This window comes from Pundamilia nyererei, unplaced genomic scaffold (genome assembly GCF_000239375.1).
Source record: "Pundamilia nyererei isolate P.nyererei 1_Seehausen unplaced genomic scaffold, PunNye1.0 scaffold00001, whole genome shotgun sequence".
NCBI lineage: Eukaryota > Metazoa > Chordata > Actinopteri > Cichliformes > Cichlidae > Pundamilia > Pundamilia nyererei.
Genome location: NW_005187402.1, coordinates 6,712,550 through 6,740,496, shown reverse-complemented (window position 1 = coordinate 6,740,496; position 27,947 = coordinate 6,712,550). Strand labels below are relative to the sequence as shown.

The window sequence follows — 27,947 nt, the reverse complement described above, 5'->3', positions numbered from 1 at the left end:
CACACACACACACACACACACACACACACACACACACACAAACAGTTTTGCAACACATTAGTAGTGCAACTAAATGATGTGTCTGTCATGTGTTATTTGTGCTGACTGTGGTTGTTTTCCACTGCTTGGCATACTTAAAGAAACAGTTTCCATTTGAAAGAACAGAGTGATGTCAGCAGTGGATGTTTGGCTTTACTGGCAGTTATGGAGGGCAGGCACTGGCGCCTTTACATATACCGTCCGCACTGTGTTGACCCAGCGGCCTCCTGCCCCGCTGCCTTCAGTGCACAGGAAAGTCAGTTTCCTGTTTTTCTGCCCCATCAGTTTGGAGAACAAAAGTACAATACTGGATTGACACAGGAGCATGATCAGCAGCCAGCACAAGTCCGTCCTGCACACCATCCAGTTATATATTGTCACATTTACACAGTAATGAAGATAAGGATGCTTCACGTCAGTACATCCTATTAACAGACGTCACAGTCAGTACTAACCCAAGTTAGTCCAGCACAGATAGCTGTAAACATACTGTGTGATACTATTAATAAACTAAGACATGCAGAATAAGGTAATGGTTTGAACTGAATGGACAGTGAAATGGTTTCCAAATAGATATGTCAGTGAGATTTATGCTACGTTTTTACAAAGGTCCCAGATGAAACTAAGAGGCAACGATGAAACTGTGAGGCGAAAATAAGATCATCTTGTAAAGAAAGAACATCTTGTAAAATCGGTGAGCTCCAGAACCAGAAGAGGTGAGACTGTGCAGCACAGAGAGAGCAAGAAAGCCAGGCGCCTTTTACATCCCACCATTGTCCAGCTTCCTAAGGGCTCCAGAACCAGGGCTTCCTCAGGACACAGGGACAAGGTTAACAAAAACAGCACACACACACACACACACACACACACACACACACACACACACACACACACACACACACACACACACACACATCATTTCACAGCACATAAGCTGACAGAGCAATGAGTTCACCACCTTACAATCTGTACCAAATACTAAAAGTAGTATTAGGAGTTCATCAAGATTAAATGCACTGTGATTAATCAGTTGCAACTTAAATTTGCAAGTGTTTTAAATGAGGGGTGTAGAACTCATTTTACATCCTGGGCCACCCGTGTGTACAGCCAGACCAGTGAAAGTGCCCTTTCTGTCATTGAGAAGAAATAAAATATTGAATCCATGAGATGTTTCTCCACTTTTTCTACATGATAAGGAAACGCTGTTGTAGTAACGTCTTGATGTTTCCCCAAATCTTATAAACAGTACATTTGCATAATGACTGAAACCAGCCCAGTGAAGGAACAATGGGCTGGGAAGGTCAGTTCCTTAATCATAATTATGCAAATTCTCATGACCATTGATCAACAACCACTGACCAAAGACCACTGATCAATGGCCATGAGTACCATTCACAGAGAGTTGGGGAATGGCTGCAATCACAGCATTGTAAAATGGCAAAAGATGTACCCTTAGGCCCCCTCCTCGATTCAGAGACGGTCTTTCCCTTTTCACGTAAATGGCCTCCTTGACTCCACGCTCAAACCAGCGTTCCTCCCTGTCAGGATGTGTACATCCTCATCATTGAAAGAGTGTCCACTGGCCTGTAGGTGTAAATAGACTGCAGAGTCCTGGCCTGACGAGGTAGCTCTTCTGTGTTGTGCCATCCGCTTCGCCAGAGGTTGTTTGGTTTCCCCGATGTATAAATCCTGGCAATCCTCCTGGCACTTAACAGCGTACACTATGTTACCCTGTTTGTGTCGGGGGACCCGATCCTTGGGGTGGACCAATTTTTGGCGCAGCGTGTTTTGGGGTTTAACATCCACAGAGACCTGATGTTTAGAAAAAATGCGTCTCAACTGCTCCGATACTCCTGACACATATGGGATCACTACAGGTTTTCGCTTGGGCAGCGATTGTCCTTCTCTCCTGGATCAGCTGGAGCTTTCTTTAGGTGCCTTTCCCACTTTGACAAAAGTCCAGCTGTTGTAGTAAATGAAAGAAATGTATCCGCACGACTCTGTGGGCTGTAAGGAATAACAGAAAAAGTTCTGGTAGCTCCATTGCCCAGACTGTGCTGTAGGGTAGACCTGGGATTGGTTGTCACGTTGGTTGTTACTGCCACATTAGAGGGCACTATGGAATTCTGTGGATGTCACACTTGTAACCTGACCTTCTGTCCAATATGCAGTGTTCAGTTTGTGGAAAACTCACAAAACTTTAAAGAGGAAGTTAGAGAAATTTTTCCTGTTGTTTTTGAAAGCTCACATAAACAGACACTTATTAAAAAGCTGAAGGGAATATCTTTGAATTGAATCAAATGTCCAGTAGCAAGAGGTCAGCTGGAGATTGTCTCACTTGTCCTGGGCTTGGTTTTCACACATGTGACAACCAAGTCTCTGAGGAGAAATGTTCTTGCAGCTAAGCATGTAAAGGTTTTTGTTTTGTTTTGTTATTTGTTTCCGTGTTGGTACAATGGCTTTTGTTGAGCCATACTTCAATAACCAGCCCAAGGAATATGGCTTCAGTGTATTGTCTTCCACAACTGGTCTTGCAAAGATTGTACTGCTGGAAGTCCAGGGGTATACAGAGTCATGACTCTGAGGCACAGGGGTGCTAGATGAATCCTAGTAAAATGACATGAAGATCCCAAAAAATATCGACTTTTAATTTTTCTGAAAACAAAGCTTTTAAATTATATAAGTTATAGTGATAACTACAGGGACAAACAACCCTACACCATGTGAGAAATTATTCCACTATCGGGATGGTTGTCACAAAGTATCAGTATCATTAATGTTTAGTTTTTGTTAAAATTAATTGCAAAATAGAAAACTGTAAAAACAAAACGAACACACACACACACACACACACACACACACACACAAAAGACATTTCTATAACTTTTAATCTCGTGGCAGAACTAGCTAATGCCTTTTAAGGCAATTGCTGTGAGGTTGAAAGCAGGTGAATTCATGAGATGTTTCAATACATATTAACAGGTGAAAACCGTGGAAACAAATCCGTCCACAGTTTCTAAATTACCATGGCCTTAGCAGCAGGTTCACCGTAAATAATCCAATTAATTTATTTGCTTACGTCGATTTTCCAGAAGAGGGCGGTGTCATATCAGTTTTAGCAACAAGCCCAGCCCAGCACTGCTAAAACAACAAAGTAGTTTTATGAACGCTCTCGACCTTCTCTAAATAATTTTGTTTTAAATATTACATGCATCTCTTAAAAAGTGACAAATGTGTTCCGGCCCAGTTTCAATTCAAGATGGCTTTGCAAATGAATCTAAAATTCTCATCTTTCTGTCAGTCTTCCTTTGCTTTGGAAATCGACTTAAAAGGAAGGACTCGTGAACACGTATCACTTATTGCAGAGTGATGTAGGGTATAGTATCCCCAGAGCGCTCACAGCAGCCCAGAGTGACGTCGTTAACCTAGGATAGAAAAAAGAGCGCAGTCAAGTTGGGCTCAGAAACCCGGAGCAGTACCGGAAATGACTTTACTCTACTTTCATAAAAAATCAGTTTTGAGTAACCATAAAGCTTGAGCTTTCAGAAATCGTCAGTGACACTTTCATTTATATATGTAAATATTACAAAAAAAAATTTTTGTAATACTAAAGTATTACTTCTTTTTTATGTGGGCTTAACATTTTAGTTCAAGTCACGTACTTAATACATTGAAAACACAGTAATAACGTACAGTTGGGAATGGGAATGTTTTGTAGCCAGGTTCTGGTTTAATGCAGGTTTTGCTTTAATGGTGCATTGAATTAGCTACCACTTAAATAGATATTTCAAATCAAAATCTAAATTAAATAATAACTTAGTGTTAGCTTATTATAAAAATATATATGATCAAAGACTGTTATCGCTGAAACATCGATTTAGGTTCAAGTTGTCAGCGTTTATCAATGATATTCGAGGTGCATGCATGTCTTTTGTAGGCTAATATTTTAATTTCAGATATACCAAAATCGTTGTTTTTCCTTTCTTTTCACGCAACGTTCACATGCTAACACGCAAACGTGTTTGCTTTATTTTGAAAACCTCAAACGGAAAAATATATAGGGAGGCTGTGTTTACAGCGCGTGAAAGGCGCACGATGACACGCCAGGGGAGCGCGGCGGAGCTGGGATCAGCCGGGAGCGAAAATGTGAAGGTGGAATCCGTGTGAGCAGCATTGTGTGTTGTCACTGGCGTCTTTGGGGGGGAAAAAAAAGAAGAAGAAGAAGAAAGAAAATAATAATAATAAAGGCAGCCGTCGTTCACACAGCAAGAGAGGGAGTTTTATTTGGATGTTGTAGCTGAGTACGGGTATTATCCTACCTTCTGTTTCTTTTTTCTTATATTTTTATACCCCTCTATGCCCACCTTCTTCTTCTGAGAAATTGACTGGAAGCAGTGCTGCTGGGAGTGAGAAGCATCATTTGCGTTTAGAGGATTATTATTATTATTATTAATTTTATTATTATCAATAATATTATTTCAAAATTGCGAAGGAGTAAAACTGCCGAAACGGAGGAATTCCTCGTGCTTTATGGGATTATTTTCTGACGAAGCCGCTTTGTTTTGGATAACAACCGATATTGGGCATCATGAGTTCCAGTGGTAAGTGAATGTGCGCTCCACCTCTCCACTTGAAGCGCAGGGACGATTTATGTAGGTGAGAGCTGAGAGAAGTGCCATAGAACAATAGTAGTCTAGACTGTGTCACGTTTGCTCAATTATTTATTATAAATAATAAACATTTTAAAATAAGGATGACTTGCAATTTAATGTAATAAAAATAGGAAATTGGCATTTTTGCATTAAGGAAAAACAAAACAAAACACAAAAACATACAAACACACACACACACCAGTGTGACTGTGGGTGCCAAGTCCTTATAATAGACTTGGAGCAGGTTTAGAGATTAGAGCTAAGTATATCTCGAGGTCAGAGTGGCATTTGCCCTGAGTTCATCCAATGAGGAGCATTTTTGAAATTCTTCATCCACATAACAGTTGTTTTCTGGGGCCTTCACTTGCTTCTTTCACTTCCTGTCTTTCATCTTCTTCTCTCCCTCCTCATCCTCCTTCCCATCACTCTTGAGGGAACACCCAAGCCTCCAGCTGTTGCTTCTTCTTCTTTTTAAAAATCCACCTGCTCCTTACTGACACATTCCTCAAGGATCAGTAAGGCCTTTGGTTTAAAGTTCCTAAGCTGAGCGTTTGGGACTTTAGTTGTGCATCTGTCAGCCTCGGGGGCTCCTGTCATATTTACCTCAGAATGGCTCTGGGACAGCCATGATGCTAAGCTGACCTTGTATCACCTGACTCTGACCCTGATCCTCTGTCAGCTGAATCAGGGCTTTCCCCGTAGGGCTTGTAGGGTAATGTGTATTTGTTTTGTTTACAAGTCAGACCGCGTGTGGATCTCAAGGTTAACTTTAAAAGAAAATTCCACCACCACCCCACCCCACCCCACTCCACTCCACCCCCGCCCCTTAGCTGTCAGTAAGGCCTTTTGAAGTTGATGTGCACCAGGTGCTCCGTGAACTGATGGTGTCAGGCGCTTCCTGTCCACCCTCTGGTATTACTGCATCATTCATAATCGAGCCTGTCATTGTGTGGCACTACATTATTCATCCAGTGCTCTTAACTCTGTGGCACAGAGTCTTGCCTGACAGCCCGGTGTCTTTGCCATCCGTGCCAGGAGTGATGTGGCAGCTTCTTGTGGTCTGAGTAAATGACTATAATTCCTTTGTTAAGCTTCAGAATGCTTTTCTCAGCTGACACAGAAGGAGGGGGAGGAGCACACGCGGCCAACATGTGAAGAGCTGTCCAAAAGCTCCTGTGAGTTAATAGCGTGAGCTCCTACAGGTTTACACACAAACACGCGCAGAAACAACATGTCAACATGTGGTGTTTGATGTGTCAGAATTTAAAAGTGTTTGTTTGTGTGTGTGTTTGTGTGTGTTAGCGATGACACAGCAGGCAGATGGTGGTGTGACATGTGTCGCTACTCTGGCTTTAGGCATCGAAACAAAGCAAACACGAACATGTCCTCTTCTCTCCTCTCCTTCAGTCAGTCAAACGTGTTTCCTTCTGCTTTCAACACTTTTAAGGTTTAGACATGAACGGGCCTGTTAGGCTGTGCTGTGTGCAGTTGTTCCGCTGCACTGGGTGTTATTGCCCAGGAGCTATCAACGCACATAGAGTAATTACACACAGCTCTGATAGTCTGTCTTCATCTTCTGGTCCTTCTGTCTGTCATGGTCACCAGTTTTTTGTACGTGCGTGAGTGTGTCTGGTCTGGTCTTATTTTCCATGTGGCTGACAGACGGTGCAGTACCCTGGGCACGGGAGGTACATTTCTTGTAGAAGGAGCCTTGTTTTTCAATAATTAGATATAGAGAAAGTATGTGGGTAGCTATGATGACAGATTCTGAGTTGTTTTTGCAGAATTGGCTCCAGACAGTTAGTGTGTTTCAGGGAGTGATAAAACACATGTTGATCAATATACTGATCATCGAGCTCAAGGACCTGAGGGGATCTGCAGAGCAATACATCACAGGCAGCTCTGACACGTCTCCTCCTTGCTCTCTGTCTTTATATAGAGAAAAATTCTAAGGCTATTCAACAAAGTGCATTCAGAAGACTGTAGCTGCATAGTGCAGCATATGGGGACTGTAAAAATGTTTCCTCTTTGGCTGTCTTAACTTAAAAAAAAGTTGTATTGTGTCTCATGAAAAATAACACATATGGTTTAAATGTTACAGCAGCAGTTTCCAATATGTTGACCATTTGGATTTATTATTTAGTCTTGTGCAAATGCTTTGAAAATACAGCAAAGTCACAAACAAAAACCAAAGAGACTTGTTGGAATGAAACCTGAACCTCTCTAAACTGCCGAAACATTATTGCTAGCTCCTACGTGCTCTGCTGGCTTTCCTCCTACGGTCATGTACTGGTTTGTCAGTGCAGTGCTGCCACATGATTTAGGTAACTCCGAATAACAAAGAATGGGAATGACTGCAGAAGCCAGCCCGTACTTACAGATGCTCCTTCCAGCTATTTCAGCTAGTGTCAGGCCAATATCTGATAATGATGTTGCTGCTCTTCTAGTCACGTGGAAATGAAATTTGATGCAAATATTCATGTTCCCATACATTATATTCTAATGACTAGCTTGTGCCACCATGAGGTCAAAGGTGGACCTGTAGTGCTAAAACACCAAATACCTGCCTAATGAGCATCAGCTGTACTGTTTAACGAATGCTTGTTGGAAAATGCTAGCATAATAAATTAAGAGGAGAGTGATATAGATGTCTGCTGGAACTTCATCTTTCAGGGATTTGCTTGAGATGTGCATCCTAAAGTGCAGAATCAAGCAAACAGATCTGATTAGATCAAGAAAATCTGAGAAAAAAATCTGCTTTAAACACAATTTGATTTGCGTTAGCTTTAGCTAAATTTTACCTTTAGTTATATAACAAGTTGCTTATTTACAGCTTCAATATGAAATAAAATAGAATACGAAACAGGCAATCAGTGAAAGATGACTTTAGAGATGAGCAGCTCATTTGACACTTGAGGGCCATCCATAAATGACCTGCTGCCAGATGCTATCCTTATTGGGCCCAGGAACACTAAGGTAATTAATAATTATGTTAATTAGGATAATTAATTGATTTATTACTACATTAATTTATATTTTTTGTTTATTTTGCTGTTTTATTTACTGTTCATTGTTTTCCTGGTTTTATGGGTAGCATCTACTGGAGCAGGGCTAGTGAAGGAGAAGAGCCGTGTCATGTGGTGAACAGTCCAAACCAGAACCAAATGCTATTTTCCCCCTCGATACAAAATGCCTTATTATAATAACACAGAGAACAAAGATGCACAGATGCAAACACAGATGCTGGTATAGACTGATGAATATTCATATGCAGTAATCACATACAACTGGTGTGTTTTTCTTACAGGCCGACATTAAAATCGAGCACATGTTTTTTGTTGTTAATTTGCAGCGGAGGCCATTGTTGCTGCTTAGAGGTGAGGTTTTTTTCTTTTTCATTTCTTTCTTTACAGTATTAAAAGCCACTTTCAAATCATAATAATAACATTTAGCATTTGTTTTATCTTAAACTGTAAGTGCTCTGTTCATTTCATTGGACAGTTTAATCAGTAGACTCTTTTGAGCCAGACCGCTGTTCTGTCCTCAAGGATGCCGTCTCCACGACCTTGGCTTCTGGTAGGACTGAGTGATTATTCAGATTGTCAGTAGCGACCTGACCCTTCTCACTCTGTGGAGCAGCAGGATGTTTGTGATACAATTGGACACTACCATTGCTCTGATAAATGCTTCTACCCAAAGGGGATATAAAGACAGGGGAAGGGGGAAGGCATGGAAAAACATGACCACTGGCCTCTTTAGATCACAGACACGGAAGATATGATGTTGCTTTGTTGTGAAATTATATATCAGAATTACAAAAGCATTGCTTATGATTTATGTGGTGTTGCACTCACAAGTTGATTACCTGTTAAGATTATTATCAGATAACAAACTTTTTTGATCATCTGACAGATGTTTCCTTGCTATACATTACTGTGTAATCTTTGAACATTAGAGAAACCAAGACATTCTTCAAATCTTTGTTTATGGGCCTTTTTGTCCAAAGTTTGGTCTTCAACAAGTGAAATGCATGGCTGACTTGGCAATTCAGGAATATTCCACTTCTTTGCTTTAATAAACAGCTTTGGCTCTATGGTTTGGATCATTGTTCATCTGTATTATGAGACGTCGCCCAATCAATTTGACTGCATTTAGCTGGATTTAAGAAGATGTCTCTGAATACCTCAGAATTCTTTCGACTGCTTCTGTCCTGTGTCACATCATCAATAAACACTAGTGTCCCAGTGCCATTGGCAGCCATGTACACCCAAGCCATGGCACTGCCATCACCATGTTTTAGAGATAATATGATATGCTTTGGATCAGGAGCTGTTCCACGTCTTTTCCATACTTTTTTCTTGTCATCATTCTGGTAGAGGTTGGTCTTGGCCTGGTCCAAGGAATGTTATTTCTACAATTGTGCTGGCTTTTTTATATGCTTTTTTATCAACGTCCATCTAGCTTTTCTATCCTTGAGGCTTATGAGTGGCTTGCATCTTGCAGTGAACCCTCTGTATTTACTTTCTTGCAGTCTTGAATTTATGGCGGACTTGGATATCGATACACCTCTCCTCCTGGAGAGTGTTGTTGGTCACTTGGTTGGCTGTTATGAAGGGGTTTCTCATCACCATGGAAATGATTCTGCGATCATCCACCACTGTTGTCTTCTGTGGACGTCCAGGTCTTTTTGCATTGTTGAGTTCAGCAGTGCTGTCTTTCTTTCTCAGGATGTACCAAACTTTAGATTTCACAACTCCTAATATTGCAGCAATTTCTCATATGGGTTTTTTCTGTTTTCGCAGCTTTAGGACGGCTTGTTTCACTTGCATGACCGCATGTTGTCTGTTTACAGCAAAATCTTCCAAATCAAGCACTGCACCTTAAATCAACTCCAGACCTTTTATCTGCCTAATTGATAATGACATAATGAATTAATTACCCAAATCTGGCCCATGTTAAAGAGCTGAAACTTGTAAACTCTTCATCGAATTTAATTGTGGATACACTAAAATGAAAGCTACGAGTCTACACATGTCCATGTCCATTATATAACTATAACTGGAAAATATTTCAGTAAACAGTTAAAAAAAAACAACCCTTCAGTACGTCAGTATCCTAACTACATCAGTTCTGGGATCTTTTTTTCCGATTGTTTCGCATTGCAAAGGAATAACATGGAGCTCATGGCAGTCAAATGTTTGTACACTTGAGTCATCTGCAGTCCTTATTTGTACTCTGTTTTTACACTGTTTTCATACTTGGACAATGAAAACCTCTGTAGGCCTACTCTTTTCCTGGTTGTGTCGTTGAGGGAATCGATAACGAATGAGACCCATGAGCAGAACTGATAATAACACTGGTATCAATAACATTTTTTCAATATCTATGCTTGTGGTTTTACTCTCCAGCCTGTATAGACAGTAACAATAGCTGGACCTAGGCTGAGTATTTTGTTCTTGATCAAATACTGTAATGCTTTTTAAAATTTGCCACCAAGACACACATGTGACTTCAGGCTTGTAGAAAACAAAAGCTAATATAATTCACAGAGAAGTTGGGGTTTTTCCCAGTCATTTTAACAAAGTGAGTCTTTTAGAGCCAGCATCTCTGCCGTACTTCTCAAGTGGCTCCAACTTTTGGCATTGCTGGTTGCCGCTTGGATTTCATGGCACTTTAGAGTTTTATAAGAGGATTTAGTGTCTGGATCAGAAAACGGCAAAAAACAGAATTTGAAAAATTCATCAGCAGCTTTCTCTAAAGGGCTTGAGTTGTCGCCCAGATACATGAGCGACATTAGGCATTGATGTTTTGTTACCAGCTGTCTAATTGTCCAGGAAGATGCCTGCTGAAAAATTATGGATGAGATTCTCACAGCTTGTGATAGATTATCTGCTACCTTACCAGACACTACAGCTCTGTTGCTAAACTACAAGTTGATGGTTTTGCATCAAAACGACTGTCAGTCAAGTCTTTTTGCAAACTTCTCAAACTGCAGTTCCTATGCTATGGATTTTAAACAATAAAAATTACAATTTTAAGATGACTACCAAATAAGTTTCCCTCTGTAATGAATTCACCTTGATTTAAGTCTTGTGCCTGTGGTCTTTGTTCAGTAGAGATCAATTTCAATTTGTTAGAATTCAACAATGAAATTTAAGTTTTTGAAAACCAAAGAAAAAGCTTTGGAAACTAATCGCAGATTGCAAAGCAGTTCTTTTCCTTTTAATAATTCATCTTAATTCCTAAAGGTCTTTGTATTGGCTTGCTTAGAATGTCCTATTCTTTTTCTCATTGCTACCCAGCATCCCTCATGACTGAACCCACAGCATGTCTTTCCCTGGGGCTGTCAGGTCAGGGGTAGAAATAGCAGCAACCTCTCAGTCCCTGGGGATGTTGTCTGCCTCTCTGACCAAAGCCCTGTTGTTATCACCTGTTACCAAAGGCTGTATTCTTCCAGGCTACTCTCAAATGATTTGGAGTCAGTGGATTAAATTGGTAGTCTGGTGGCCATAATTTAGAAGAACGACTCAACACCTCACTAGGGGAGAGGAAGGAGGATTGTTAGAGAGGTGCCTATAAGGGGCTTGGACTTGGAGAGCTTTGCTGCAGTTAATGAGAGTGAGTGTGTTGACACAATTAGATAGAGCTACATAATGCTTCGGCTCCTGAGCTTCTTTTGGACCTGGATCCTCGGCTGTCTTTCTCTTTCTGTCACAGACATTCAAGAGGTTAAACAAGCACCTAGATCATTAAAACAGACTTGTTGAGTGTTTGAAAAACATTCTTGCCATTTACCTCACCCCTGCCTATAATTTAAGTACCTGTTGATAACTGCCATTCCTTACCATGGTCAGATTTGAGCTACATTGTTAATTTTTGTACAATGTTACCTACCTGTGTTGTGTGCCAGAGGTTTGTTCTGGCCCAGATTAAGAAGGTCAGACCTGTAAGTAAATACTCTGTCTTTTACAGGTGTTGGCACGGGCTTACATGTTCTGCCGTTAGCTCCCATCATCTCTCATGTCCACCTGCTGGGAACAGCGTTAATGAATAGTTGTTTTTTACATTAATAAAAAAAACTAAAAAGACAAAAAAGAGATAGTTTTACGGAAGTGCTATTGTTTGAACCATCGCCTTTGCACTTATCAGTCAGGTTAGTGCTGCCAACATTGTGAGGAAAGTTATGGATTTACAGAGGCTCCAGTGTGGGAGGTGGGGAGTGGGAAAAATATGCTTGCATATTTCCAGTGCCCACAACTCTGTCCAGAGTGAGAAAATACACAGCTACAGTTATGCCTACATGCACGTCCTCGTGTTCACGTGCACAGTGAATATCCTGTTGTCAACTTCGAGGCACGCAAGGAGCGCTCAGACTCTGAGATGTGCAAGGCCCTTAGACTGTTTAAGTGATGCCAGCCCTTTGGGATTCACTCGGTGAAATGGAATCGGTAGCACTGTCATGGCAGCCCATATGCTGCTGCTGCTTTGACTTTAGCAGCACCCCTTCCACAGAGAGTATGACCTCTCATCCCAGCTCTTTTGCCATTATATATATATATATATATATATAGATATATATCAATATTGAATGACTGGTTGTTCATTATCCATTTCTTTGCCTGTGGATTCAAGTGTGTTTACAACCCAGAGGAGAAGATGGATCTTTAAAGAGCCCTTAATAGCCTAAGAGATTTAGATTCAGTTAATAGAATATTTCTACCTTTTTTCCTTGTGTTTGCATTTATTCCGATACTCTTAAGGCTTTCTGTGTGAACGTGCTTTCCTGACTGTGTGAAATAGCTATTGGGCTTGCAGGAGTCTGACATGTGAGGTATAATGAGGTAAGGGGATCCATCTCGCTTTCTCTACTGACACAGCAGTGTGTGTGTGCGTGTCTATATGTGTGTGTGTATATGTTTGTGTGTGTCATCCTGTATAACTGTGTGAAAAATAGAGACAGTGAGAGAGAAAGCCTGGAGCTTACCAAGCTTACATAGGTGTCAGACCTCACAGCTTCAGAGCAAGTGTTGACAGAGCTACACACTGATCTTATTGTTTGAACTGCACACAGTGGAGTCTGTAATGTACTCTCTCCTCAGATAACACTTGAAAATGAAAAGCCGCGTTATGTCTTTCACCCATTAACAGAAGTATTATCATGCTGTTTAAAGAAATGGTCTGTATAGTGCTTTACTTGGTCCTAAGGACCCCAAAGCGCTTTACACTATACACAATCATCCACCCATTCACACACACACTGGTGATGGCAAGCCACAGTGTAGCCACAGCTGCCCTGGGGCGCACTGACAGAGGCGAGGCTGCTGGACACTGGCGCCACCAGGCCCTCTGACCACCACGACCAAGACTGTCCAAGCCGGGGCTCGAACCGGCAACCTTCTGATTACAAGACGAACGCCCAACTCTTGAGCCACGATCGCCCCAAGAAGATAGTGTGTATACTGTATAGTTTCTCTGAATCACATTTGTGTGACTGACAATGGCAATATCAAACTACATTAGTATGTAATTTTGAGAAAAGATCATCTGCTGCGATTGCAGCTGAGCTTGATTCCCTGGCCTGCTTGAACTCATACCAGACTCCGTTTATACTGCATATTAAAATCAGAATACTTTATTAATCCCAGGGGGAAGTTGATTAAATTTAGTTTAAGAGGGCAAGAATTAAAAAAATCAAGAAATAGTAAAAAAAAAATGGCAGGAACGATGGCAACATGTCCATGCAGGTTAATGCACACACACACACACCCATGTATATAGATAGATATAGATATATATATATATATATAGATACAAGTAACTATAACTTGGTGTCTTTAAAAGCTAGCATCAGTTACATATAAAAGGCCTGTGAAGCTTAGAACTTTGTCAGAGGTTGAGAACTGCAAATGTGCTTTGAGAGAGAGGAAAACTAAATCTTAAGGAAACTGGGAATGGGAGCAGTCAACACAACTTTCAAAATTGTGTTTTAATGTGTGTGTTAGCGGACCATAGCTGAGTTCAGTAAATGTTCTTTTTATGCCTTCATCAGCTTATCGCCAAGACTCAACAGGCGGTCAGCGGAGCTCTGGGCCAATCCGGTGCCAGCGATGTCGGGAAGTTTGCAAAGGCGAAGTGGTACGAGTACAAGAGACCCACTTTCATGTCAAGTGTTTCACCTGCACCGGTAAGAAATGAATCAGTTATATAAAAATCACACAAACTGGAGCTGCCTTGCACAGTTCCCAAGCCTGGGTGGCCATGGTTAGAAAGAACTGGGAATTCCAGTGGTAGGCCAGAAACAAGACATCGATCTTGGTCACGTCTTCGTCTGCTGAGCACACACCCACATGCACGCTTGCAGATACTGCCCATGCACTTTTTCATCCGTCTTCTAGCGTACATGCTGAGTGCTACTATTAGTAAACGGTGGGGATTGGAATGGATCAGAGGTGCTTTGCAGGCGACTCAGGCTCCTGCTAAGGTAGCCTGTTAATTTGCTGGCAACTTAAAAGAGATTGTATGCTGTGGATTAATGAGACTGATTTAGCTTTGCAGTGGAAGAGCACCGGTGACCTCCAATAGAAACAATGGTGACATAGTCACACACCCTCTTAGTGTAGGAGTTGTGTGGAATGCCTTTCACTTTTGTAATTTGTGTTTGTCTATTGTGTAAAGCACATTTACATGGCAGCATGCTCTATAACATGTTTTACTGCAGGGTTAATTGACATTTTGAGAGCTACACACCCAGGTAAAATGTACACTGGTTATGCTGTAGACTTTGGAGGCAAAATGTATTCACACTGTGACCAACTGACATTCAAGTTGAGGGAAATTTAGGAGGTTGACAGTCTGATGAATGGGATTTGTATTTTTATGTGGCTCAGCAAAAATCAGACTGACTCATAGTTCATTTCAAATGCAAAACTGACATGTACAATTGGCAACATTTGCAGAGTGAAGGGCAAGTCTGAAAGGGGCTCGTGATAAGCACGTGTCTGTGCATGTGTAAAATGAAAACTGGAAATGAAAGAAACGAGGAATGCTGTTTGTCACACTGCTGTACAGCCTTGAGCAAGCGCTCTCAGAATTATGTTAATAGTTCCACACTAAAACAAAGACAGTCAGTAAGTTGTGGGTTACTTATCGGTTCTTTGTAACATTTGAGACCAAAACTGTTACAGGACAAATGAAAAAGGAATCGCTTTGCCACATCTTTTCTGTAATATGTTTGCATTGGTAGCACGAGTTGCTTAGAGGAATGGTTTATTATCGTTTAATGCTCTACAAGGGATTTGGAGCAAACATTTATTATATTATATTATATTATATTATATTATATTATATTATATTATATTATATACACCCAAATCAATCGACAGTGTGCTAAAAGAGTCTTGAGCCACGCCTCATTTCTTTATATTTTCCTTCCAAGCAGCCAAGCTTTCTTGTAAATTTTTAAAGTGGTTTTAATCACTAGTTTGTAAAGGATTTGTAAGGGTCTTTAAAAAAAAATTCTGTGGACATTGGCTACTTTTTCAATCATTCTCTGTTCAGTTATTATACCTGACCATTTTAAAAGGAATATTTTTTTTATAAAGCCCTTTAATTATGAAGTACAAATTATTCAAGCGCAAAAATAGCGAGGGATGAACCAGTGTTGCATTACGCATAACAGCTTAACAAAGAAGCATTTTTTTGTATCTTTAGGCACTTTGCTAGCATCAGTCTGTTGCAAAAACACATAATTTTTCCCATTTCTTTATATGAATATTTGAAAAGTGCCAAAAATAAAGCAGTTTGACAAGCACAAAACTTTATGTGTGCACCAACAAAACGAGAACAAAAAGAGCTATTAGCTGAAAGCTTGGCAAATCTCAGCATCCTGTGCAGCATGTCCGTAAAAAAAATTGAAGAAACTGCACAATTGAAGGACAAAAAAAGAAGAAGTGACGGAGCTTAAAAAGAATCAAATGAACTGTTTCTGAAAGTCATGTCCTTAAGAAACAGCAAACAAATGAGCTAATAGATGCATCTGGTCAGATTTTCATCCACCACGCAACAACATCGTGAAAGTGTACGACTGTTAAAGCGTGATTTAGGGTCCTGCAAATTTGTCTGTCGAGGGGGGTTTTTACCCATCGCAGACATGCTCCTTTGTAGTCCTCCAAAATCCTAACTGCATCCAGTCACTGCATCCAGTGACATGGAGTTAGCCAAATGCTGATTGGTTGACAGGTATGGTGGAGGAGCTCACCAGGAATGGAAGAACTTCAGAAAAAAGATTAAAAAAATACACAAAAAAAAGCACAGACAGTAGTGGACACCTTTTATTGTTTTTAACACTAGTTTCCCATCAGTTCTTTGAATGTTATAGCTTTGCTCTTCGCCACGGCTGGCTGACGCACCAACAATAGCACAAGTAAGAGTTGTCCACAGACTGGTTGTACCACATACTTTGTACACTGCTTACATCTGATAACAGAGCTCTCTGCAGGTGCACGGGTTATCCCAGGACTACCAATATGAATACACTACCCCTGCTGAACCATAAATTCGCCTTCATGCCTTCATTTTCAGCATGACAATGATCCCAAACTCACTGCCAATGCAGTAAAAGCATACCTGGATAAAAAAACCACACAATGGAGTACTGTGAGTCAGTGATTGGTCGCCCCAGAGCTCAGACCCCAACATTTTTGAAGCAGTGTGGGATAATTTTGACACAGAATGGAACTAAAGGCAGCCGACATCCAAAAAAGAGCTTTGGAATGTCCTTCAAGAAGCCTGGAGAACTATTCCTGTAGACTACTTAAGCAAATGACAAGAAAGCTTTGCTCAGAGAGTTCAGGCTGTGCCAAAGAATAAATGCTGTCGTACCAAAAATTGAGTTTCAAGCTCATTAGAATTGTGCAAACTCTTCCACTGTAAACATTATTCAGTGCAAATTTTTAAAAAATGAAAAAACAAAAAAAATATTATTTCTTTTTTTTTTCATTCCCTGTTTTTTTTTTGTGAGACAGGACAACTGTCTTTTTCTTTTTTTTAACACCCTGACAACTTTTTTACATAAGGAAACGTCCTGGTAGTAGGGCTGGGCCATATCATACCGTTCACAGTAATACCGGTATAATGTTGGGCAACGATAAGAAAGTGAAATAGCGCGATAGAATATGGGTAAAACGCGCATGCGCAGTGCATTTGTTTTCATACGCACATGGCGGAAAAAGCATGGCGGCGACGGAGAATGTGAAAGGCGAAAGCAGATCGTTGAATTAAGCAAATGAACCAGAATTGGTTTTTAAAAATGTTGCAACTTCAGTGGTGTGGAACTGGTTTAGCTTTCGTCCGTCAGATACACAACAAAGCACTATTTTTGGTAGAGCATGCTAGCAGGCCGTCGTTATTACCGTGTTTTTTTGGAAAGTACGGCACACTTAAAATCAATCCTTTGATTTAATCCCGTGTGCCTTATGTTTGAATTCTGGTTGTGTTTACTGACCTCGAAACGATTTTATGTACACGGCGCTCGAAAATCTGTCAAATATTTTAGAACGACTTTGCTAAGCTAAGATTGTCGGAGCATTACGGCTGTCGTAGGCAGGAGCCTCGCGGAGTGATATGTACTGTGATACTTCAACATAACATTACGGTATTGTGTGTGTAGAACCTCTTTTTAAGTTTTGTGGATATTATACATGGTTATGCTGAGGATATGTCGGCCAATTTCCACTGGAAATGCCTTTTGGTTAATGTTAGCAAGGAATTTGCATTTGCACTGTTACATTTTTATATAACTTTAATGCACATAAAAAACAGCTGCTTGTTTAAGTGAAAATACATTGATGGGGTTTTTTTGCACTAATAAAGTTGTGGAGTTGTAAAGCATTTTGTCTAGTGTCAATTATATCGTCAGTTATATCGTTATCGCAAATTTTCAAATGTATATCGTGATAAATATTTTTGGTCATATCGCCCTGCTCTACTGAGTAGTCTTTAGATAATCGTGAAGCAATGGTGGGTAAGTTGGGTTTGTTATTCTCTGCACTACAGTGCTGTGCAGCTCCCAGACGTTCTACAGTTGATAAACTCACAGAAGGCTATTCTTCTGAGGATTGTTGTTACATCTAGCTGTCACACATGTAAAAAAAACCAAAAAAAGCTTATTGTGCACACATGCAGTTGTGTTTATAAGCACGCACGTCTACTGTATACATGTGTGCACGCTCACTGTGGTTGTGTGGGGTTGCTGTGGTAACGATGTGAAGGGGCACCCGGGCCCTGGTTGGTGGATATTCTCAGCATCTCTATGGTCCTATTAACCAATCGAAAGGCTCTGTTCTGTGCCCCAGAGAAAAAGGGGGGCAGAGCACCGAAACCGAGCAGAAAAGAGAAAAAGAGGGGGGATGGGGGGTCGTTTGTGTCGCCTAAACATTACATCATCACTAGTATAATGCCAGTCTGATTCTCACTTTCTTTTCTTCCTCTTCTTCGCACTCGTAGCAGCGCGATGCTAATGGAAAGCTGTCACTGATCGCATCATCTTAGCCTACACCTATCTGACAAATCTCTCCCTTCGTGTTCCAGACAGTTCTCCTGCTCCCATGAGGCAATGGGGGACTATTGTGTGGCCAGGCTCTGACACAAACCTGCCCATAATATGCTCTCCCGTATGGACTGCTGCACACCCAGCAGTTTTCTAAAGCTTTTATTGTTCAGTGTGTAAATCCCCCTCACACACAAACATGTTCCATGTTCCGTTGAACTTCGCAAACTCCATCTTTCCCCTTTTGTCTGCATTGACTTTGGCTTTTAGTTTGTTCTCTGTATATTTTTCGAGAGTGTAAAAATGTCCTGAATGCATTGGTAGGATTTTTCCCGTGTCTGTCCATCTCTGTCATGTGTTTTTTCTGATTCTTCTTCTCTCTCTCTCTTTTGCTTTCTCCATCTTCTTCTTTTTCCTCATGACAGTCACTCAAGCATGAAATCAATTTCTCATCTCGGGGCAGGATGACATTGGCAAGCGGTGTGTGCAATTTGGAGGCTAATGGCTAAACTGTATTATGCCAACACACCGTAGTGAAAATTCACTGCCCGGCAGCCAATATCTTTATCTATCACTCCTGGTTATGAACTTTGAGACCGGGATGTGTTTCATCATTTGATTTTGCGCTTTCCTGGCCTTTTTTTTTTCTCTTTTTAGAAATCAGAATGAGTGCGCAGGTTATTGACCTTGACCATTTCCTTCATCTTCACTGTGAAACTATGACAAAAAATCTCCCTCCTGTTTTTCCTACTTCTCCTTTTCTGTCTGTATTGCATCCAGCCCCCTTTTCTCCTCAAAAGGGCTGACTATGCCCCATTGAATAGCTCCTGATCATTCAGTCTTAAAAAGTCTGACACTCTCAGTTACTGTCTCCCACATTCTCTTAGCATGTAAAAACACATATGGACATACAGCCACATCATTTATCATTTCATTCTCCCTCTATCTTTGCCCACACTTATGAACCTTCTGCATGCTACATTACCATAATTCATCTCTCATGCTTTAGTTAGAGGAGGAACAGATCACTAATCATCTCATTTGAACCCATTATACCGCAGCTGATTACGGCATGAAAAAGCAGCCACGCAATCAGCTGGAAAATATCAAGACAAAAAAAGAAGAAGAAGTATGGAAAACGCTGAAGACAGAAGCCAGCTCACAGAATGATTAAACAGCCCCTGAATACATGCATCCTGTAGCGCTTGTCAGCAGCTATAGTGTGTAACGATGGAGTGTTCTATTACTGCTATATGGGCTGACTAGTGCATACTGGTTCAGTGACATAGTGACCACATTTACCCAAAGCATAATTGGCACTCTTAGATTCCAGCAAAAACAGAGGGAGCCTGTCAGTGTCACAAGCATAAGGCTAACTCAAACATAAATCAAGGTGCTTGCTTCCTATGCAGCCAGCTCACAGACTAACAAAGAACACAGACACAGAGAAGCAAATATCCAAACAGAGCAGGAGACAGATGCAAACACAGACACCTTTGCACATAAACTGCAAACCTGCTCCCGGTAGTTATTTATTTTCTGAGACAAAGCAGATTTCTCTCATAAAACAGCGCTGAGGGGAATAGAAGATTTATTCAGACAGGTCAGATAAATACTTGACTGCTCTGCTAATGCACCCTTTCTGGCTGATATTCTCACCGGGGCTTTTATAAAGTAGCAGCATCTTTGGCTCTTTCTCTGCAGATCTGTCTCAGTCAATCCAGCCTCCCTTTGGAAGCCATCAGCCCCCATCATATTAACATCAGCCTACTGTACTGTACTGCCACTGCTCTCTGAAGGCAAGGGGAGAGACTGTAATGGAGAGAAGTACAGTGGGGAGTAGAATATAAAAAAAACAAAGAGAGAAATAAAGAGAAAAACAAAGACAGCAAGGTTATGAGGAGAAACAGAGAGACAGACACAGAAAACGCACAAAAAAACCACACAAAAAAACGAGGGGGTTACAGGAAAGGGGAGCTTCCTGTAGCTATAGCAACCGCTGGTACGCCGGTCCAATCACCACGCCAATGCATGGTTGCTAGGGAGAGATTCTGGCGGAGGGAGAAGGGAGTGTGGCAGGAAGTGGCGCTTTTCCCTTACGACTCTGGATTCGGTTTAGATGGCAGGCATTATACCTCTGTTCGTTTCTCATACGAACATGGCTTTCACATACTGAGAACCTTTTTGTTTCCTCTAGGTGTGTCTGTGTGTGCTTGCTTGGAACAGTGAGGTGCAGCTTCCTAGGTGTGCAAGTGTCTTCTTCAGAGAAGGAGTCTTTTCTTGATTGTAAAGAAGAAGCCGTGTTAGACTAGCGCATTCGGACATACCGACAACTGGAGCATGTTTAGGGCTTATTTCAAAGCGTCATCTGTAGCCGTCTGGCTGTCTCTGTGTGTCTGTGATCTCGTTCATGTCTTGTTTTCCCTTCCCCTCAGAATCTCTCATCAGCTCTCTTAGGGTTAAAAGCTGAAGGCCTCAGTCTGCTGGTATGAAGAGACTCCACTGGGCTACCATCTGTCTCCATCAACTACAGCAGCCAAATATGAGGGAAGCCCTGCCACTCATGCATGCTTTCTCTCTGCTTTAGCCTTTAGCTGTCCACCCGCCTCCTCCTTCTCTTGCCCTTTCCTATAAAAACATCTCCGTCTATCTTCTATTGCCGTTTTCCTTTAGACGTGCTTGAATCAGAGCTCAAGGGGTGGCAGCACTGTCCAGTTGGTCCAGACAAAAATGTCCCAAAAACTACTGGATGGTTGAACCTTACTACATCTCTTGATATGAATCAGAAGTTTAGTTATTTACTGAATTCACCTGATTAATTGTCACAAATTTGGTATGGATCTACAAATTCTTCATAGACAATGAATTCATGCTGTCATCAGTTCACTTGTATGCATATTGCTAAGTAGTGAGCTTTAGCATGCTAATACATTAAATTAAACTGCATGCACTTTAAAGTATGTGCAAAAGCTCAACCTGCATTACCTGCATATCAACTGTACGCCTCTTAAGAGTATTGAGATTGAAGCGCAGTGCCTCACAGAGCTGCTAGTGTGCCTTTTGTCTGTCTCCTCTTCCTGTTTGTCTGACCCCTTCTTCCAGCGCCCCACGATTTGGCACAACTTGAGAAAACGCATTATTTACTCTTGAAGTGTTCCCTCCTGTCAGAGAGCCTCAGATCCGGGGGGACAGGGAGAGGGCAGCGAGGGCCCCATGTTGGTACCACAGATGTGCGTCTGAAGTTCTTTCTCTAATGAAACTTGTCACTGCCCCACTACTAAATGTCCCTTTGCTAAACTATCTGTGACTGCCTGTATTTTCCTGCAAAAGGTTGGGAAATTAGCACAATGCTGACAGCAATTAAAATGTGCCGCGAGGCTACTTTACGGTACTGCAAAAGCATGTCGATTCACTTAATAGCACATTATGAAAATCTAAGTGTGGCGTAATAAGCAGTGGGAAAAAGTTACAGTGACAGACAGAGCAAGGGAAGGAACACTGTAAAAAAAAAGGCGAGGTTGTGTTGAGGTACAGCTCTGTAGTGGTGAGAAGAGAGGGTGCAAATTGAGATAAAGCGGAGACTTTGTGCTCAGAGCCACAAAAATTTGGTGGCTCTGAGCAAAAAAGCAGTCTTGAAACGGAAAGTCACAGACAGAGAAGGGGAGAAATGGGGGGGGTTTAAGGAGGTGACGGACTATTTTAGAGCTCCGTTTTGGGCTGACTTTCAGAAGGGAATTTTAATTGCGTCTGTTGGCTGGAGATAAATACCCAATCAGGCAGACCCCCCGTGGATGCCTAATCAGTGCTGTTATAATGACCACAGCTGCAGACACCAGCCTACATGTTAACCTCTAATAAGGAGACTTATAATCTCTAGATGCTTCCTGCACGGCCCCAGAATGAAATACATCAAGAAGACAAGCGTCATCCTTTGGTTTCCCTCATTAGCATGTCATTCAGGGAGAGAGCATAAAACAAGCAAATAAATGAAATTAAGTGTTTGATCTAATTTGGTTCTGCAAAGCTCGTCTTTATTTAGGCATTTAAATGACAATAAATCTCCACGTCTCCACGGAATAATACACATTTCTTACACAAACAAACAAAACAGTCTTTTTATTGCCTTTTGAGTTGTGCACATCGATGTGGGACGTGCACAGTAAAAATCCTCACGGTCTATTCAGAGGATATTAAAGCAGACCAGAAAAGTTTTCAGTCAGTTGTGCTGGGCTCTTGTTTTTATGGGTGTGTGCCCGCACCCATGTGGTGCTGGTTGTGTGGCTCTAACCAAAATCTTTCTTCTTAAAGCCAAGCTGGGCCACAACTGTGCAGCAGCAGCAGAGACACCGGATTCACTCCCAACTCCACCCACTGTGCTGGCACCTAAAATTCTGAGGGATGAGCTTAGAAAATATGCTTGATGGTCACAGTTGAATTGGGAGTACTTGGAAAGTAGAAGGACTCCTTCTGAGTAGGCTTGTAAAAGTGGAAAGCTTTTTAGGAAAGTGTTATGAATGGCACTTTTTTTTCAAATATTTAAAAAGTGTAATTTTCTTTTGGTTACTCACTCAGGTGCACATTACAAAGTGATTACCCTGATTGATTCGTAGTAATAGGCATGTTTGTAGTTACAGAAATATTGTGGAAAGTCTTTAAATCCAATAAAAAGAGTAGCTGCAGGTTAATATGTTACAAAAATTCTCATTTCATCATTAATGTCTGCTAAAGGTTGTTTGTTTAGGTTAGAACTATATAAATCAGAACATGGTATAATCCTTTATGTCACAATTACAGTAACAGAGAACCTGGCTACAGATCATCAGATTATGAAAGACGAGGTTTGGTATTTACAGCTTCCCGTTCAACTAAAGCTTCTCCGAATGAGTTACCACCAGTACCACCACCACCTCATCACTCAAACTGGGACCTAGCTGTCTCTAGGGCAACCGTGGAAGGTTTATATCCTCCTGGCAACTGGGTAAGGGGGGAAGTCCTTTGCAATGCAACCGGCTTATCGCCTGAAGAAAACAGCGCGATAAGCCAACAGGTGAACCACACATCTCTCCCGTCCAATCCAGGCTGAGCTGATCAGTTCAGCTGGCTGTGGTTCGATCCAGCATCCATATGCTTATATATAGAGTGCATTAGGCTAATTGAGCAGATTTCACTTATTTAGAAATCAATCTGGGCCAAGACTGAAAAGCAAATCATTTTGAGAACGAGGGTGGAGAGACTGAGGAAAAGGAAAAGAGAGAGGCAAGCGAGAACCAGACGAAATGAATCCAGTCATTGACTTCAATTTAGTTTAAGAAGATGAAAACATTGTTTTTATTGAGTGATTGGCATTTCAAGACACAATGATTTTTTTTTCCATGGTGAAAACATTAATAGATGTGGAAATATTTACCCTCTCATTCCCTTTTTTCCGTAAAGGAACTGGATAGCCTGTGATTTGGGTTTCTGGTAAGAGCCTTAGTAAGTCTGGCTCAAAATGCAGTCGAGGCACTTTTTGAAGCTATGTGCCATTGTTCAGTGGTTCTGGAAATGTGGTTGGCGCAGGCACACACACACATTTATATAAACAAGCTATTTTATATCTGAGAGCTGTGGATCTCCTTATGGATCTTCTTATGCTCCTCTACTGCAAATCTGCACCCACTTTGCCTCAATGCCAATGACCTGTCAAAATGATAAAGATCTGCTGCGATCGCATCTCAGTGTGCACGCTGTCCAGCTCTGTCATGCTATCTCTGCATACGCAGTGTGCCACCTCATCGGGGATGGATTTATGTGTCTCCATCCTCCTGAGGGAGATTGTTTTGTTTTTAAGTGAGGGCCCATTGATCTTTTATTACACCATTAAGTCAATGTGCTCCACTCATAAACAGCTTGAGATTAAATGAGCCCCTTTGAAGGGTTTATGTGTATGTCTGCATGTCTGTGAACTCTCAGCCTGCCAACAAAAATTGAAAACTGGGCGGCTGTAGGGAGCCAAGTACTGCCTAGAGCAGTCTGTAGTATGTGGCCAGTATAAATCCATTTTACATCAGTAAGTTATTGGTATTGAAGGTGATTCATTCCATCATAAGAAGAGTGATGCCTTGGTAAATGAAGATATTTATTTACTGTGGCAGTCATTTAGCAGCAGTTAACCTGATACTGTTAACCTACTGATTTTCCCTAAAGCTTATATTTCCTTTACATATGATGATGATAGTCAGTGGTTTGGCTTCAGTGTAGAAACACAGGAGAGTTTCTCATGCATCCAGAGTTTCACAAAATAACATCATGGCATTCATATTTCAATGCATTATTTTTTTTCACAGTTATTGAGGTCAGGGTCGTGGTGGGAGGCTGTAGCTTATTCCAGCTGTCATAGGACAAAGGGTACATCTTGGGTAGGCCACCGCTCCATCATCGGCTGATTAAAACATCTGAGTGAAAATTAAACACACACAGAAACACACACACTGGAGTTCAAATTTAGAAACATGGGAGGCAAATGCTGGATGTGTTTCTAACTCACTGACCATTGCTTGCAAGACCTCCTGCTTCACCAGGGACATGTGATGTATTTCTGCACAGAATCTGCTCTGGTCCAACAACACCACAAGTTCACCTGTCTTTTTGAGGTCATTTATGCAAGAGTCTCTGTGTTCAGCAGGTGATGTTTCCACATGGAACAAGCACCATAAGACTATCATGTCAAAAAGAGTTAATTAATACTTACCAGCTCAGACCTACTGCTTATTGATATAGTTTTTAGTACATAATTTCCTGACATCATAAACACTGAATATTCTGTCTAGGTGTAGTGATAATTTAACAGTCACTTATCGTCCTGGAGGATGGGTTTTGTTTATTTTCTAACTGCTGCTACATGTTATTAGCTACTTTCGCAGGATTCTATGCACTCCTGTGAAAATTAACTACACGTCATGATTTAGTATCTTGTAGAACCACCTTTAGCACTTGGAATAATTGATGTTTTTGAGGAATTATGGCCCCCTCTTCTTCACAACAATGCTTCAGTTCATTGAGTTTTGTAGTTTTTTGTTTATGCACTTTTAAAGTCCCACCACAGCATTGAGGTCTAGACTTTGACTGTGCCACTGTAGCACCTTGTTTCTTTCATTTTCAGGTGGTCTGTTGTAGATTTTCTGCTGTGCTTGGGAATCACTGTCCTGTTGCATGATCCAGTTTCAGTAAAGCTTCAGCTATAGGACAGATGGCCTCACATTTGAGTCTAGAATACTTTGGCATAAAGAGGAGTTCATGATTAGCTCAGTAACTGCTGTGTGCCCAGGTCCTAGGTGTACTGTCATGAAACTTAAGATCTAAAATGCTAACTGAGGTCTGTAAAGTCTGAGATGTAGCGCTTTTGTTTTTTCCAGTTCCACTCAGCATTGCAAAGTCTGACCTCTCGATGAATTTTCTAGGGATGTTTGTCTTTAATAATCTTCCTGGGAAGATTTAGGGATTGTGTTAAGACACATCTGAATGCTCCTAAACAGCAAACTGTCACAACTTCTGGTTTCATAGAGGAGGTCACACTTGATGATGATCACCTATTCAAGTGCATATAGAAGAAATCTGGTGATACTTAACCTCTTGAGGCCTGTAGAAGCAGTAATGGTTTACTTAGTTTTTCCGTTATGCACAGAACTGCATAAAGTCACTTTCTTTTTCACATGACTTTAAAGGTCTAAGATATAGAAAAACACAGATTGTACACTGAGTCTCTGAGTCAGAAATAATCAATTGTTATGAATAATGAATTAAGTTACCACTCCTTTGCCATGTGCATATAAGCACACAACTCACTTGCTTTGGGGATACACATATGGATTCTGTAAGGGAGCCTATAAAGCAGCAAGGAAAGACTTCTACAAACAGCCTGAAACATGAAATTCAACTAGAATTAAATTATGGTTTGTGACATTACCAACCTTAAACATGCAAACTGACGTTTTAAGTTCAGTCTGATGTGTATGGACATCAGACTGAAATGTCTGACATCACACTGAAATGTGGGGAAAAAAAACATCAGGTTTCGATTCAGGTTTTGTTATGAATGTAGGAAAAAGACCCCTATTTGATATTAGACCAATGTTTAGTGAGAAGTGTTTAGATAAGAATGATGGCTGGCTCCATCTGAAGCTTTGCCATCTGAACTGTTACAGTGGTTGCTGCTATGTTACATGATAATTGTATACTATACAGAAGTCTAATTGCAGTGCCCGTGTCAGCAAATGAGTAATTACTGGGTCAAAGCTATAATGCCGAAAGAGAGGGTGAAGTTCAGCATTGGCAAAGGTTTAAATACTCTTTATGTTGGTTTCAAGAATTTCTCATTTGGCTAAAACAATAAAAGAAACCCAAAATGTTTATACAAGTACCTCTCTAATGACCTTTATTAGTGCAATATGTATCAGGTAATAATAGTTTTTTCAGTCAGAGGTTCCAGTAATTGTCAGCCTTTCCTGTTGGTTAACTGCATAGGAAGAAACTAGAGACCACGCCGGCCGCTGATCTGTGAAAACGCCTCTCGGCTATATTGTTACACCCACTGGAATTCCCTCTCAGTTACACAGCAAAGGGCTGTAGCACGTACTGTCTGCTTAGGATCCACAATATATAGAAACACATACACAAACTGAGCACTTACCTTGTGCATACACAGCAAGAAATGTTGATGTCTTCTCCAGTGAAATGTAATGAGACCGTAGTGGATGTCCTGATGATGTTGGGAGCTTGTGGTTTGTTGTTTTGTCTCCTTCTTCACATTGTTTAGCACAAAATGACTTTTCCACTGATTATATAATTATATTCCCATCACTGCAAATTGGCTCACCACTGTCTGGAACTGAATAACTTCCCTAGCAGCCGTGTGTGAAGACAAACAGACACACACAGCACAACCAAGCACACGTATACACACACAAACAGGTAAAAAAGGAGGGCGCTCAGACTGAATGAAAAACGTGCTGACTGAAAAAAAACATGTTTTGGTAGAGGAACAAAACAGAGAAAAAGAGCAGATGACAGATAAAGAAAAATGTGTTCTCTTAAAGCGGAAAACCAAAAATAGAAATAAAAACAGACATATAGAATTCTGTTTTGTATGCCTTACTGTTTCCAATGGCCCACTTTTCCTGTCTCTCACCATTCTGTCCGCAGTGTGTAACTGTGATTTAGCACAATCTGGCTTCTTCCAGAAGAAGGGCGAATACATCTGTACAGCAGACTATCAGCGTTTGTATGGTACACGCTGTGACCGCTGTGACACCTTCATCACGGGAGAAGTGGTCTCTGCTCTGGGACGCACGTACCACCCCAAGTGCTTTGTCTGCAGTGTTTGCAGGTATGTATATTCCTTCTCAAAACACACACACAATACTATATACAAGTATGTATTCTGATGATGTTTATGTGCACCCAAAAGACTAAAGAAGAGCGCAAGAACTTTATTCTGAAATATGAATTTTAGGTCAAGTGATTGATGACTTCCGTCCATCTGTCCACAAAAAGTCATAACAATTGCTCGTCGTCCTACAGTAGTGGTCAGAATTTTATCTGACCGATCGTGGCTCAAGAGTTGGCAATTTGTCTTGTAATCGGAAGGTGTCTGGTTCGAGCCCCGGCTCCGACAGTCTCGGTCGTTGTGTCCTTGGGCAAGACACTTCACCCGTTGCCTACTGGTGGTGGTC

At 41.1% G+C, this 27,947-nt stretch overlaps 1 protein-coding gene across 5 annotated transcripts in view; it reads left to right on the top strand.

Moving 5' to 3' along the window:
• Positions 1–4,136: 4,136 nt before the first annotated feature.
• Positions 4,137–27,947, top strand: part of ablim3 (actin binding LIM protein family, member 3) — a 44,926-nt gene continuing 21,115 nt past the window's right edge. For all 5 annotated transcript variants that reach the window (XM_005719592.1, XM_005719591.1, XM_005719590.1 and 2 more), the window contains exons 1-3: positions 4,137–4,640; positions 13,741–13,875; positions 27,418–27,601. In XM_005719592.1, the coding sequence (XP_005719649.1) occupies positions 4,628–4,640; positions 13,741–13,875; positions 27,418–27,601 (332 nt within the window). In that variant the 5' untranslated portion in view covers positions 4,137–4,627. The remainder of the gene's footprint in view (positions 4,641–13,740; positions 13,876–27,417; positions 27,602–27,947) is intronic.